The sequence below is a fragment of the Sminthopsis crassicaudata genome, chromosome 2, assembly GCF_048593235.1.
Source record: "Sminthopsis crassicaudata isolate SCR6 chromosome 2, ASM4859323v1, whole genome shotgun sequence".
NCBI lineage: Eukaryota > Metazoa > Chordata > Mammalia > Dasyuromorphia > Dasyuridae > Sminthopsis > Sminthopsis crassicaudata.
In genome coordinates, this window is record NC_133618.1 from 257,117,710 (window position 1) to 257,132,014 (window position 14,305).

General features: G+C 38.4%; 1 protein-coding gene across 5 annotated transcripts in view; it reads right to left on the reverse strand.

The window, feature by feature from the left end:
• PNPLA7 (patatin like domain 7, lysophospholipase) overlaps positions 1–14,305 on the reverse strand; it is a 220,544-nt gene that overhangs the window by 140,062 nt on the left and 66,177 nt on the right. For all 5 annotated transcript variants that reach the window (XM_074288990.1, XM_074288992.1, XM_074288989.1 and 2 more), the window contains 2 exons: positions 10,744–10,875; positions 9,720–9,843 (listed from right to left, as the gene is read on the reverse strand). In XM_074288990.1, the coding sequence (XP_074145091.1) occupies positions 9,720–9,843; positions 10,744–10,875 (256 nt within the window). The remainder of the gene's footprint in view (positions 1–9,719; positions 9,844–10,743; positions 10,876–14,305) is intronic.

Consider the following 14,305-nt stretch of genomic DNA (forward strand, 5'->3'; position numbering starts at 1 on the left):
TCATGCCATTTCATTGCTTGGTAACAGCACCTGACAGCCAATTTCATAAGCCTGCACCATAGGAAATGGTATCTGGAGTTAAAATCTACACAATGCATCACAAATCTCAGACAGAAAAAGCAAGTCCAGGAACAGCTGCAATTACCCTGGATTGTAAAACCTAGACATTGGATGCTTAGCAACTGCTGAACACTTCAGGGGAAAAGATGTCATTCTGTTGTGTTTTCTAATATCAAAGAACACACAAAGAGGATAGTAGGGTTTTATTTTAGCAAAATAATTCAGTGATTGCTTATTAAGTTCAAGTTGCAAAAAATATTACACATTAACTTCAGATCACCAGATTAAAGGCTAATCCAGAGGAATACATAGAATATATGAAACCAGCAAGAAAGATGACATATTAAGGCCGCAGGATCAAATTCTCAAAAAGCAAGTTTCCTCAGTAACAGCAAAGTTGGCCTCTTGGCAGGCTGAAATGCAGAACAATTTTGATGGGTTAGGTCATATGGATATAGTCTTTTTTAAAAATAATTATTTACTTTTTATAATTTTTTTAAAATTTTGATTTCTAAGTTCTCTCTCCAGCTATTGAGAAGACAAGCAAAATGATGTCAATTTATACATGTAAAGTCATGCATTTCCATATTAGCCACATTGTAAAAAAAAAAAAAAAAATTAAAAGTGAGAAACAAAAAAAAGTATGCTTCAATCTACATTCAAAGTTTATCAATTTTCTCTTTGGAATTGGATAGATTTTTTCATTATGAGTCCTTTGGCATTGTCTTGGATCACTGTCTTTATTAGAGTAGTTGAATTTCACAGTTGATCATCCTTACAATTTTGCTGTTATTGTGTAAAATGTTCTCCTGGTTCTGTTCATTTAACTTTGTCTCAGTTCATATAAGTCTTCTCAAGTTTTTTTTTTTGTTGTTTTTTTTTTCTGAAGCCATCCTGGTCATTATAAGAAATGTTATAACATAATAGTATTCCATCATAATCATATGCCATAACTTGTTCAGCTAATACCCAATTGATGAGGATACTCTTGATTTCCAATTTTTTGGTTTGGATTTATTTTTATACCACAAGAATAACACATCAGAATACAGCCACATCAGATTTTTAGTGTTGTCAAATCACTTTTGGCCAATTTGCAATAATCCAGAATAATAATGGAAAGAATCTACTCTTCACTTTACAGTCTTTGTTGCAATCATCTGAAGCCTGGAGAAATTTAGGAAGAAATTTAGAACATAGCTTCAAATATGGATATCCTTAGGCTGAGGGTTGTATCATCCAGATACAGAAAGGAACAAGCTCTTCTTATGATAAGCCATGTAGTCTTCATATTTTTAAATTAATTGCTCTCTACATACCATAAGTAGTGGGGCAGTTAACAAAGCTACACTTGTGCTTTAAATTTGAATATGGTGCTCATGTCAGAAATGCACATAATGGGCACAAGTCTATAAAACCTTTTGCTATTAAAGAAAATCTTTCTTCAAAACATTTCCCCAAGAATGTTCTGTGCTCTGGTTTACCATAGACAAAATGAAGAATGAAACTCCTTGGTAGAAAGGTAAAATAAGACTGTCATAATTTTTTTTCATATCCCCAATACCTAGTACATAGCATTTAATAAATGCTTATTAATGTTGAGTGTCTGACAGTATAATTACAACTCCTGCTTTTCTGCATTTAACTGATGCAGAGTAAACGTTGTTCTAACTTCTCATTTTTTTGTGTCTACTTTTTAGTGGTTCTTTTTTTGTATAGATTGCTGCACTTTGTTCTTTCTTCTATTATATCACTTTTTCATTTTATTGAATTATTTAATTGCCTCACATTTAGTATTACAATAATTGGATTTGCATTTTTCCCCCCATTTATTTCTTTAGGATTATTTTCTTAGCCATTATCTCTCAAGTAAGTAGCCTGATGATCCTATAATTAGTTTTTATTATTCTATCTTTGCATGCTAATCTATTCCCACATTCTCTCTCCTTCTCCTTTATTCTCATGTTTAGATTTTCTCAAGTTCTTTAATTTTACTTATATTATTAATTTTTAAAAAATATTTCCATTAGTTATTTAGCTATCTACTTGTACCACTTGTCCCCTCAGTCATATGTGTGATTCAAAATTTTGCCTCCAATCTTTTATTTTATTTTATTTTTTCAAGTTTAGTATTTGATTGGGGATTTTTAATTTGGTTTTTTTCTAGCTTTTTAAGTTGCAAGCCCAATTCATTGATCTTCTCTTTCTCTATTTTCTTCAAGTAAGCCTCTAAAGATATAAAATTCCCCCTTATTATTGCTTTAGCTGCATCCCACAAATTTTGGTATGCTGTCTCATCATTGTCATTATCTTGAGTGAAATTTTTAATTGTGTCTATAATTTGCTGTTTCACCCAATGATTATTTAGTTTCCAATTACTTTTTGGTTTATTTACCCCTAACTTTTTGTTGAATGTAGTTTTTATTACATCGTAATCTGAAAAGAAGGCATTTACTATTTCTGCCTTCCTACATTTAATTTTGAGATCTTTATGTCCTAATATAGGGTCAATTTTTGTATAGGATCCATGCCCTACTAAGAACCCTGCTGTTCAGATTAATGACTGCCTTGGGTCAAGAGTATGAGCAGTGAAAGTGTCACTATCCTATTCTGAGGCCACTGTGGGGCTGTGGGTATTAACAGCTGATCAGCTGAATAGCCCTGCTCAGACTGGAAGTTTCTCTGCCCCAGACCGGAAGTGTCTCTGCCACAGAAGCACAGTCTTGCTGCAGAGGTTCTTTGTCCCAAGCTGAGCCCCCCCACTGTGTAGATTAGAGGCTGCCCTTGGCCACACCCCCTGCTGTGTAGATTTGCTGCTGCCCTGGCCGTGCTTCAGTGTGCAGCTGCACAGTTGCGCTGGTCTATGTTGAGTCACTTCCGGTTTGGGAGAGGGGTACAGTTCTGGCGTTCTTAGAGTACCCTGTACCTCCAGCTCTAATCTCTGTGCTGGTCTCCTGCTTTACAATCAAGGCAAAGCAGTCAGCCTATGGCAGGGTTGTTTCCACTGTTCTTCTAGCCACAGAGGCTAACTCTGTCCCTGGTCCGCTCAGGACGCCAAACTCCTATTTCCCTGTCTGCTGCTGGTCTATTCCAGCCCCTCAGACAAACCTGTTCTGGCTGTCTTCCAGATTATCTTCAGCTGGTAAATTGTTGCACCTTTAATCTTCATGAATTTCACCAGTCAGTCAAGCACTATTTTTGAGGCTAAATTCAAAGATTGGTAGTGAGAGGAAGAGAGAGGAGCTTAAAGAGTGTGTGCCTTCTCCGCCATCTTGGCTCCACCTCCCAACCTTTTATTTTTATTACTTTTCTCTTACAAGTGTCTTTACTGAGTTTTGTTTCATTTTTTGACTTGTAGGCTATACCCTTATTTTTTCTTTCAGGATTCTCTCTAATATATCAGTTCACATTTATAAAGGACTATAAGATTTGGAAAGTACTTCATTTTATTCTCACTATAACCCTAAGTTGCTCAGGATCAGCTAATAAGTATAAGATCTGAACTCAGATCTTCCTGATATCACATCCAGCATTCTGTTGCACCACATTGCTGGTTCCCTCATGAGATGAGGGCTTCTGAAGTCTTTCATCCTCTAATCAACTTCCATTATTGTTGTCGTAATTCTTGTCTTTTCTCCATATAAGATGGCAAAAAGAATGGATGGAGAATAGCCCTGTTCTTTCATAAATTTTAATAAAAAGAGCAGTAAATTAGAAATGATTAAGAAACCCAAGGAAAAACCAGAATAAGAGAATTTTGCCTCCCCAGATCTACACAAAAAGAGAGAATGAGGTAAGGGCAGGAGAGAGAAAATTCCAGTCCATCCCAGAAGCTCAGCTCATAAAAGCCTATCAGAGTGGAGATGAAAAGCTGTAAGGGCCCTTTAAATGGGCGGACACAGTGCATCGGGAGATTGAGGCCCGGAAGTAATTTCTGTGGATATTAGGACTGCCCTTGGGCGGGATCCTGGCCATATTGAGATAGTTTCGTAATGGGTGACTCTCTCGCTGATTGGCTGTGTGTGTGACCTCACAGGCCCTATGTAAGCCCACTGCAGGCAGCAACCGCCCTCTTTAACCTCGTGCTGTTCACCCTGGCTCCTAGCCTGGGTGGCCAAGCCAAGATGGGTAGCCGAAAGAGGTAAGGGTTTTGGTAGTGAACACATGGGTCTTCTGACCAGGTGTTCACTCGGGAACCAACAAGTCAGGGCATCAGTCAGGGCATTATGTGAGTATGTATAATAAAGGCTTTTAAGATTACACGTGGTTGTTCTTGAGTGCGCTACCGGTTATTAAGCTATAGATTCAAGAGATTGTGGCCAGAGACCTTAGAAGGCCTCAGAGGAGGCGAGCCGGGTAGAGCTCACACTGCAAAGGACAGTGGTCAAAGGTACTCTGGTGGGTCTAGGACAGACTAGTAATTGTAACTGCCAGGAGAGCACGTTACAAATGGCGCCCAACGTGGTGGACGCATCAGGAATTATCAGGTTTTGAAAATATTTAATATTCAGAAAGATCCGGTAGAAACGCCACTTAAGAGGGAAGACAGAGAAGCAATATGGACCCAGGTAACTCTGGGATCAGACTCAAGGACACAGCTGAACATAATGCTTATTATATAAAGAGGTTAAAGAGCCAGATGGAAGATCTTTTAACAAAGATCACCACTGAAGAACAGCAGGAAGCTTGTAATCAAGCTCCCAGAAGGCTATCCCCACACCCAGTAAATATAGCTCGGAGAGGGAGCAACCTAGAGCTAGTGCGTATGTATGACAGTATAGAGTACGAAATGCCACAGCAAGAGTTGCTGGAATTGCAGGTTAAACTACAGGTGGAGATAGAAAAAGAAGAAAAAGCTAGGTTACTACAGATAGAACAGGAAGAGTTCAAACCAGTGGCTGAAACTAAAGAAGGAAATAAACGAACCACATGGACTAAAGTTGTAGAAATTCTTCTTAGCTTTTTGTTGGTTTACCTCGTGCATTGTTGTTTTAAGGAATTTATCAATTACTCTTCCCTTGAGAAGAAGTTTAGTTCTTTTTATGTGCAAAGCTCAGGTTGGATTTTAAATCAGCCTTTGGGGAATTTTCCAAATCCTCTTCCCTCTGCCTCACCTTCTTGGGCCAAGGGAGAAGGGGGAGGAGGAAAAGGAAGGGCGATAATACCATCAGCACTGCCCATTAATCCATTTAAAACTCCTGTGTCTTCATTTCAAAGGACAGGAGTAGGCTTTATGCCCCAAGGCAAAAAGGAATTGTGGGGTATTGAGTATAATCAGAAAAGTTTTAAAAATACAGTTCAGTTAATTTCTAAGAAACCTTACAGGGACAAGACCTTGCAGTTAGAGAGAGTGGAGTTTTATACTTTTAAAACTGCTAGGATCGTCTTTGGAGAGTTGGAACTCCTCTTTTATTACCTCGTGGATTTTCCACTTCCACAGGTGAGCTTGATTTCCCAACCCCCTACGGGTACTTATAAAACAGTGTTTATGTTTAGAATGGGTTGGAAAATTGCTGTTTTAATCACTAGAATAAATAGACAGTGTGTGATCTTTGACCCAGGAGGAAAATATCAGATTTATTGATTCACACTCCTGAAGTACAATTCGGTATCAGAAACTCAAACTTTGATTTTTAGGCAAAAGAATTCAGGGATATAGCCGAGTGTTCTAGTAAAGTCATTACTGCACAGACTATCCCCAAGATCTTCTCTTCTAAACAAGAGAAGGGAATTTTGGGATATGTGATTGCTTACAATTTTTAAATTTTGATTTTACATTTTTAAACACTTTTGATTTTACATCTTCAAAGTATTTTGATTTTACATTTTAAAATTATTTTGGTTTTATATTTTTAATCTATTTTGATTTTACACTTTTAAATTATTTTGGTTTTACATTTTTAAATTCTTTGCATTTTACCTTAGCAATGCACTTCGGGCATACACAGAAAGTGCAGCTAAGTGACAGACTGACTAACTTTTGTCTGACTTTTGTTAATCTTTTTGACAACCACTTTGTTTCCACTGTGATGTGGAAAGGCCTGGATGGCATTTGGAAAGGCCCAAGTTGGGCCCCGGGGACATTCCTTCCTAGGTGCAGATCCAGCAGCAGAGTTCATCCCCACCAGAGACATTTGTAACCTGGGGATCCAAGAGAAGGACCAGACAACAGTCCAGAGGGACCAGCCAGATGTCCGCAGCCCTTCAGACGCTGATGACAGCAACGTCCCTCCTGACCGTGACACCAGAGACACCAGACACAGTTCCAGTGTTGCAGCTGAAATGGACTGTTTTGGGTGATATGCAATATAAAGACTGTAAATGGACAATGGGCCTGCTTGCTTCTCCCATGGCCACTTGCCATATGGTGGCCTGGGAAGAGGCTTTGCCCTATGTTTTCTATTGAAGGACTATGCTTTTAAATTAGTGGGTGAAAAACCAACACACCCACCTGCCATTGTTATTGAGACAATGTTACTGGACATGACTTTGCTTATGTGCACCTGTGAAACTAGAATTGTTCTAGAATTGTGATAAGCTAGAATTTCTCTAGAATTGTGAAAAGTGCAATAGAGAATTGTGATAAACTAGAATTGTTCTAGGATTGTGACAAGTGCAATTGAGAATTGTGATAAGCTAGAATTGTTCTAGGAGTGTGAAAAGTGCAACAGAAAATTGTAAGAAACTAGAATTGGTCTAGAACTGTGATAAATGTAACTAGAATTGTGACAACCTACCTACTGATATTTGTTAACTAGAATTGTGATGTTTTACCTTGTTGACTTCCCACCTCAGTGTTGACATCCTACCTCATTGGCATCCAACCTCTTTGGCTTATTATCTCGAGTATGACTTTGATGAATGGGTTGAACATTTGGGCCACTGTTGAGCCTGGTTCTCATTGTCATACTTCTGTTTACTGATCTGCTGCTTTGTACCTCCTTGGGCATAACACTCTGTCATCTCATGGATCAAGTGAACTATAGCTGGTGCTAAAAGTTTAGCTTGATGAGATGTGCGGTTCCCGCAAAACAAGAGAAAGGGAATTGTAAGGGCCCTTTAAATGGGCGGACACAGTGCATCGGGAGATTGAGGCCCGGAAGTAATTTCTGTGGATATTAGGACTGCCCTTGGGCGGGATCCTGGCCATATTGAGATAGTTTCGTAATGGGTGACTCTCTCGCTGATTGGCTGTGTGTGTGACCTCACAGGCCCTATGTAAGCCCACTGCAGGCAGCAACCGCCCTCTTTAACCTCGTGCTGTTCACCCTGGCTCCTAGCCTGGGTGGCCAAGCCAAGATGGGTAGCCGAAAGAGGTAAGGGTTTTGGTAGTGAACACATGGGTCTTCTGACCAGGTGTTCACTCGGGAACCAACAAGTCAGGGCATCAGTCAGGGCATTATGTGAGTATGTATAATAAAGGCTTTTAAGATTACACGTGGTTGTTCTTGAGTGCGCTACCGGTTATTAAGCTATAGATTCAAGAGATTGTGGCCAGAGACCTTAGAAGGCCTCAGAGGAGGCGAGCCGGGTAGAGCTCACACTGCAAAGGACAGTGGTCAAAGGTACTCTGGTGGGTCTAGGACAGACTAGTAATTGTAACTGCCAGGAGAGCACGTTACAAAAAGCAAACCAGAAAAATGTAGGGTCTGAACCAGTGTTCAGAAGCAGGGGCTAGCCAAAGATGCCTAGAGCCTTTGACTCCATAATTCTATCCCAACTGTAATTCAGGATCCTGAGAAGCTCAAAAAGAGCAACAATTTGGGCTCTCCCTGGATCAAACCACTTTAGCACAGAACATTAATCGGAAGCTTCCTAAGGTTGCTAAAAAACACAGAACTCATTATCCAGACCCCAAACATAGATCAGCATGTAAAAAGGACTTCAGAAAATTGCATTAACACCAAGTCCCAATTCAAGAAGTAAGGCTACGAAAATGAGTAAATAAAACAAAACAAAAAATTCTGGAGATTAAAAAAAAAAATTATAGAGCCAGTGACACTAAAGACATAAACTGAAGGAAAAGAGTAACTCCACATCTTCTCTAAGCAAAGCCTCAAAAAAGTCACAATAAACTCTACTGGAATTTCTGAAAGAAATGTAAATAAAATTAAAAATGATACTAAAAAGGAAATGATAATTTTAAAGGAAAGAATGGAAATGGAAGTGAAAGTTTCAGAAGAAAGAACTGCAAAACAATAAACAGGTTGATCAAGAGGTAAAAAACTTTGCCCTAAGTAACAGACTTCTTTTCTCCCCTAAGGCAATTGGGATTAAATGACTTGCCCAGGGTCATACAGCTAGTATGAGTTCGAAGTTTTGACCACTGTGCCATCCAGCTGCCTCAAAGTAACAGACTTCTTGAAAATTAGACTAGATTAGACAAAGATCAATGAATCCATAAGAAAACAAGAAATGTTGAAACAAATTAACTAACTGAAAATGTAATTATCTTTTATCAAAAATAGCCTTGAAAAGTAGTCAAAGAGAGATAATATAAAAATCAACACATTACTTGAAAACCCTGACCATATAATAGAAATATCAACTCATGACAACTCATACACAAAAGTAATGCTCCAAGGTAAAAATCACATGATCTCAAACCATGCACCCATTGCTTTCTCCAATCTCCACTCCAAGTCTAGGCCACCTCATCCTTAACCGTATGTCTTGCCCATCTTTCTGAGTATCAAATATCCCCAGGAACTCATTTGACCTTCTCCTAGACTACAACATCATTCAGGGAGTGACAATACTCTCAAAAAAGGTAATTCACACATCCTAATTCATAAAGTCCCCCAGACAAACATCACAAGGTTCTTGACTCTGTGTAGGCTTATCCCAGTTCCAATTGAGCAACACAGCTACTTTCCTCCTTCAAACCTTCCTTCCTTCCTTTCCTCCCTTCCTGCCCCTTCCTCTATCTCCCTCTTTCTTACCTTCCTAATTTCTTCCTGTCCACATAGGGTAGTATATCTTTACCTGCAGCTTTCTGCTCAAAGGAATATAAATTTTGATCATTGAAACCTAGTAAAATACCTTGGGGTTTATAGGCTAGATTTCTTTCTTAAGGACCATGCTTTAAACCCAAATCACTCTGACTCTCAATGGATGTCAGTAATAAGTCCCAGCTCAAGTCTCACTTGGTCATTATTTGGGCCCAGATTGCTTATAGTGAATGGAAATAGCAATTGTTTCCATTTTGGCTAGAGATTCTGAAGGTTTTTCCCTCCCAGCTTGATTTTTTTTTTTTTTTGACTATGTAAAAGAAACCATTCTTTGTCTCTTTTCTTATCTAGCCTAAATTACTGAATGGGCATAGCCTCAATCAAACAGAAACCTGGAAAATGCTTAATTTAAATTTAAAAAGCCAAATTCTCCCACTGGATCTGGAACCACTTCTCATTGTCCTGATCTATATTTTGCCACTGAATTCATATGGCTCCAGAAGAAAAAGTAAGTCTGATGACTTTGCACAGCCCAACCTCACTTAAATTCAATTCACTTGCAAGTCATGACATCACCTTCCTGATGTGATGGTCCCCTTCAAGAACAAAGGACAAAAAAGAACATCATATTCCATTTCACTACTGTCAAAGCATCTTTCTTCCATTTTCTGTGACAGTGTACAAGAATAAGAGGAGCTGTCTTCTTACCACACCAATGAGATCTCCTCGTCCATATTCACCAGCCAGGCGTTTTTTTCCATCATCTTTCTTGACTACAGAGCGCAGACGGCCACTGAGTACAATATATGTGCAGTCAGATTTATCACCCTGCCTAAGGGAAAAAGAAAGACACACTCTCCATTATGGAAAGCAAAAACAGCTGTAGGTAAGGTTAGATATCAAATCTGCATCAGGTCTAATGCATGATTTCTAACTGTTGACTTCAAAATTCTCCATCAGATAGCTGTATCTGCTCTCCTTCTATGGCCCAAATCATACTCTCCATACAAATATTCCTGGTCTTCATAGATCCCCTTTACCTACTTGCTCCCCACTATCCAACGTCTAGTTTTTTCACATACTGACTCTTAAGAAGTGATTCCCAATCAATGTGTAGACACACATTGGAACAACAATATCAAACTCAAGTAGAAAAGGACCTGCAAAAATACAAAAAAAAAAAAGGATCCCTATGGCCACATGTTAACTTAGAAAACTACAAGCAAATCTTATCTGTGTTTTATAGTATTTTGAGGGATAATTATTTCAAAATTATAGTTTGGACTGGCCAGTGGCCACAAACTTGATACTTATGCATTATACTAAGAATTCAATACTGTGGACTCTAAAAAATTATAGTTATCTTAAATTTGAAAAGAGGCTGCTCTATGTAAGCTAATACATTTTATATAATAGAGTTGTAACTTTGAACTTGACTCATTAATTGACTAATGCAATAAAACTATTAGGTTCTCCTCAATAAAAACCAGGACCAGAGTATATCCTATTCTTCTAACAACTCCATTGTTGGTCTCTAGGAGTGAAAATTTTTTGACTGATTAGTCCATTTTGAAGCTCTGATAGGTCATCAGTTATATGAATCCTGGCTACATTAATGTGATGCCATTAGAGGCCCAATGAATTAGGACCACAGTGGTTAAAAATAATTTAGGATCAGAATTAAGCAAACATCCCAACACTCCCTCAAAGATATTTTCACTTCATGCTTCACCTGTAAATTGCACGTCCAGCTTCTACTTCCATCCAGTCCAGGGCAAAGTCCATCTGTCTCACAAATGGAGACATTCTCTTCACAACTGTGTGAGCCACAGCCAGGACAACATTTGGTTGCTTGCGCATAATCCTGTCAGAGGATACTAAGAGTTATATATCATAACAGAATCAACCTTAAAAATTATGTACTCTCATGACAACAAGAAGATTATATGAAGATTAATTCTAATGGATATGGCTCTTATCAACAATGAGGTGATTCAGGCCAGTTCCAATGATCTTGTGATGAAAACAATGATCTGCACGCAAAGAGAGGATTGTGGGAACTGGGCATGGATCACAACATGACATTTTCACTCTTTTTGTTGTTTGCTTGCATCTTTCTCATTTTTTTTCCCTTTTTGATCTGATTTTTCTCATTCAGCATGATAATTGTAGAATTGCTTATAGAAGGATTGCACATGGTTAACATATATTGGATTACCTGCCATCTAGGGGAAGGGGTAGGGGGAAAAACAAACAAACAAACAAAAAAATGTACTCTAAGTACACTAATGAACTGTTAGTGAAGCCATGAATGGCCCAGCATTTTGAAAAACAATTTTGAACTATGCCCCAAAAGATATTAAACCATACATACTCTTTGATCCAGCAACACTACTACTAGGTCGTAACTTGAAAAGATCAAAGAAGGTAAGGGACCCACATAGACAAAGATATTTATAGCTATTCTTTCCATGGTGACAAAGAATTGGAAACTGAAGGGGTACCCATCACCTAAAGAATGCCTAAACAAATTATGGTATACGAATGTGATAGGATTCTATTGTGTTGTAAGAATTATGAAAAGGAAGGTTTTAGAGAAACCTGGGGAGGTATATGAAATGGTACAAAATGAATTGAGCAGAACCAAAAGATACAATTTACACAACAATAACATGATAAAGATAAACAACTTGAAAACACTTTAAAAATTGATCAATATGGTCAACCTGCCATCTTGGGGGAGGGTGGGAAGGAGGGGAAAAATTAGAACAAAAGGTTTGGCAATTCTCAATGTTGTAAAATTACCCATGCATATATCTGGTAAATAAAAAGCTATTAAAATTTTTTAAAAAATTGATCAATGCAATTACCAACAACAATTTGAAAGGACTCATGATAACATATGCTCTCTAACTTCAAATAAAAAACTTATGAACTAGGTGCAGACTGATGCATTTTCTTTTTCTTCTTTTGTTTTCCTTTCTTTTTTTTTGCAGATTCACTTGACTATATGCTAAACATTTTTTTTTTTTGCTATACTTTGCTTTTTTACTATATGTATATGGGATTGTTTTTATTTTTCTTGTCTTCTCAATGGGTGGAGAAGGAGTGATAATATTGGTGTTGATTGGTACTGGAAATAATTTTTTTTTGACTGAGACAATTAGGATTAAGTGACTTGCCCAGGGTCCCAAAGCTAGTAAGTGTTAAGTATCTGAGGCCAGATTTGAACTCAGGTTCTCCTGACTTCAGAACTGGTGCTCTACCCACTGACCACCTAGCTGCCCTGAAAAATTTTTTAAAAGATTATGTACTCCAAATCCTTTTATAGATGGAGAATCAGAATTCCAAAAGAAATAACTTGCATAAAATCATACAGTAAGTCAGTGGAAGTTTTCTTGAGGCTTCATTCATATCCTGTATCCAACCAGGCAGTCTATTGAAGGTTCATTTCAGACATAAGATGACAGAGACTGGGACATCTTGGAGTGTATGCCCTTACCATTAGTACATGCAGCTAAACTGCCATCACTATTCATAAATACTCTAGGGTAACTTCTCAATATAGTTTGGACAGTGATAAAGATTGTGATTTTTTGAATTGTGCTCAAAAAACTGTGTGTACTCTTTGACCCAGCAACACTACTACTAGATCTATAACTCAGAAAGATAAAAGGAAGAGATAAAGTACCCACATATACAAAACATGGATTGTTTTGTATTGAACAGACTGAACATCCAAATGTGTATTCCCAGAAATGTCCTAAGACATACCTTTTTGTATCATCTTATTCCTCCCACTGTTCTAGATTTCATTTTTTGTAATTCATTCAAACAATACAAATCTTCTCTTAGCTGTACACTATTCCTGGGAGATCTAGACATCAGAATTGTTTCTATGGCCTTAATAAAGCTAGAGAAAGCAAAGAAAGAATACAGTGCCCCAAACAACTGAAATCTCTTTCTAGCCAAGAAGTTGGATGAGAACAGGCACAGAAAAGAATAGAAACACCTTTTTCTCCTAATCCTGAATCACTCACTGTATAGTAGAAGCCATAGTAAAAATGTGACCTATGACTCTACAAAAAAAAGTAAATTACCTTCAGTAAATGTAAAGAGCAAAAGCTCCAACTATCACATGGGAAAACTTTCATGTGACCCTGGCACTATATCTTCTGTTTCTATATAATTTCTGACATGACCTAGGATTAGTACGAGGATTCATCACACCATTCTGTCCTCCTGCTACCAAGAAATGGGTCTCACGAGTAAACTCCTTTAAACAACCTAATTAACCTAAGTCTAATAATTCTACAAATGTTTACTACCAAGCTGACATGGGCCCCCTTTCTTTGGCATCACACTATTGTTTGTGTTCCTACGATTTGCATGTCAAGGCAGAACAGATTGGTCCCCTTACATTTGACATAATTGGCAAGATATTCTATTCCCCTACAAATCTTGTGTCTTTATACACTGCAGTAGTGTCCTTTTGGAAAAGAAGCTGAAACCCAATAAGAAAAGGAAAGCCAAGCAGAAGGTAGTACACCTGGAACTCATTCACAACTGGGCAAGAACAACCATTCTAGAGATGTGTAAGGGTTAAAAAGCCTCTAGAAGCAAGATAAGCAGTTCAAGGCACGTGGGAGGACCTGAGGGATGAGAGATTCTGAGGCGCAGGCGAGTCCTACGTGGAGGTGGGGCACAGCCCCATGAGGCGGTGTCTGATTCCAGGTACCACGCCTCCCTCCTTAGTGCTTTCAAAGCCTAGCACGCCTCCCTCCTTCTTCTTGAGCTAATCCCATTATACCAGGTTCCTAGAGGACTTCCCCCTTCCCCCAAATCATCAGTGGGGTATAAATATGTGCTATCTCAGAATAAAGTTCTCTTTTGCTTCACCCCTACCTAATGGTGGTCTGTCTCTATGGGATCTGGGTTGGTGCCCGAAGACGGGTAAGTGTGGCCTAGCCATGCCGTCGACGGACGGGCATTAAGAGTAGCTCAAAGGGGAGCTACCAGGTTGGAGTAGTCCATAGGAATGTAACAAGTTGTCACCAGCAAAATCATCCTGCTGGTTACTCTTCCTATTACTGGATGGAATTAAAGCACAAGATTCATGTTAGATTGAAATATTGTTCACACTTGATTCAAAACTAAAAGAGTTTGTGCCATGACCAACCAACCAATAGTGACAAATTTCAAGTCTTGGTGTTTGCAATTAGAAAGTGTCATCATCACTAATACATTGCTGGTGGAGTTGTGAAAGAATCCAGCCATTCTGGAGAGCAATCTGG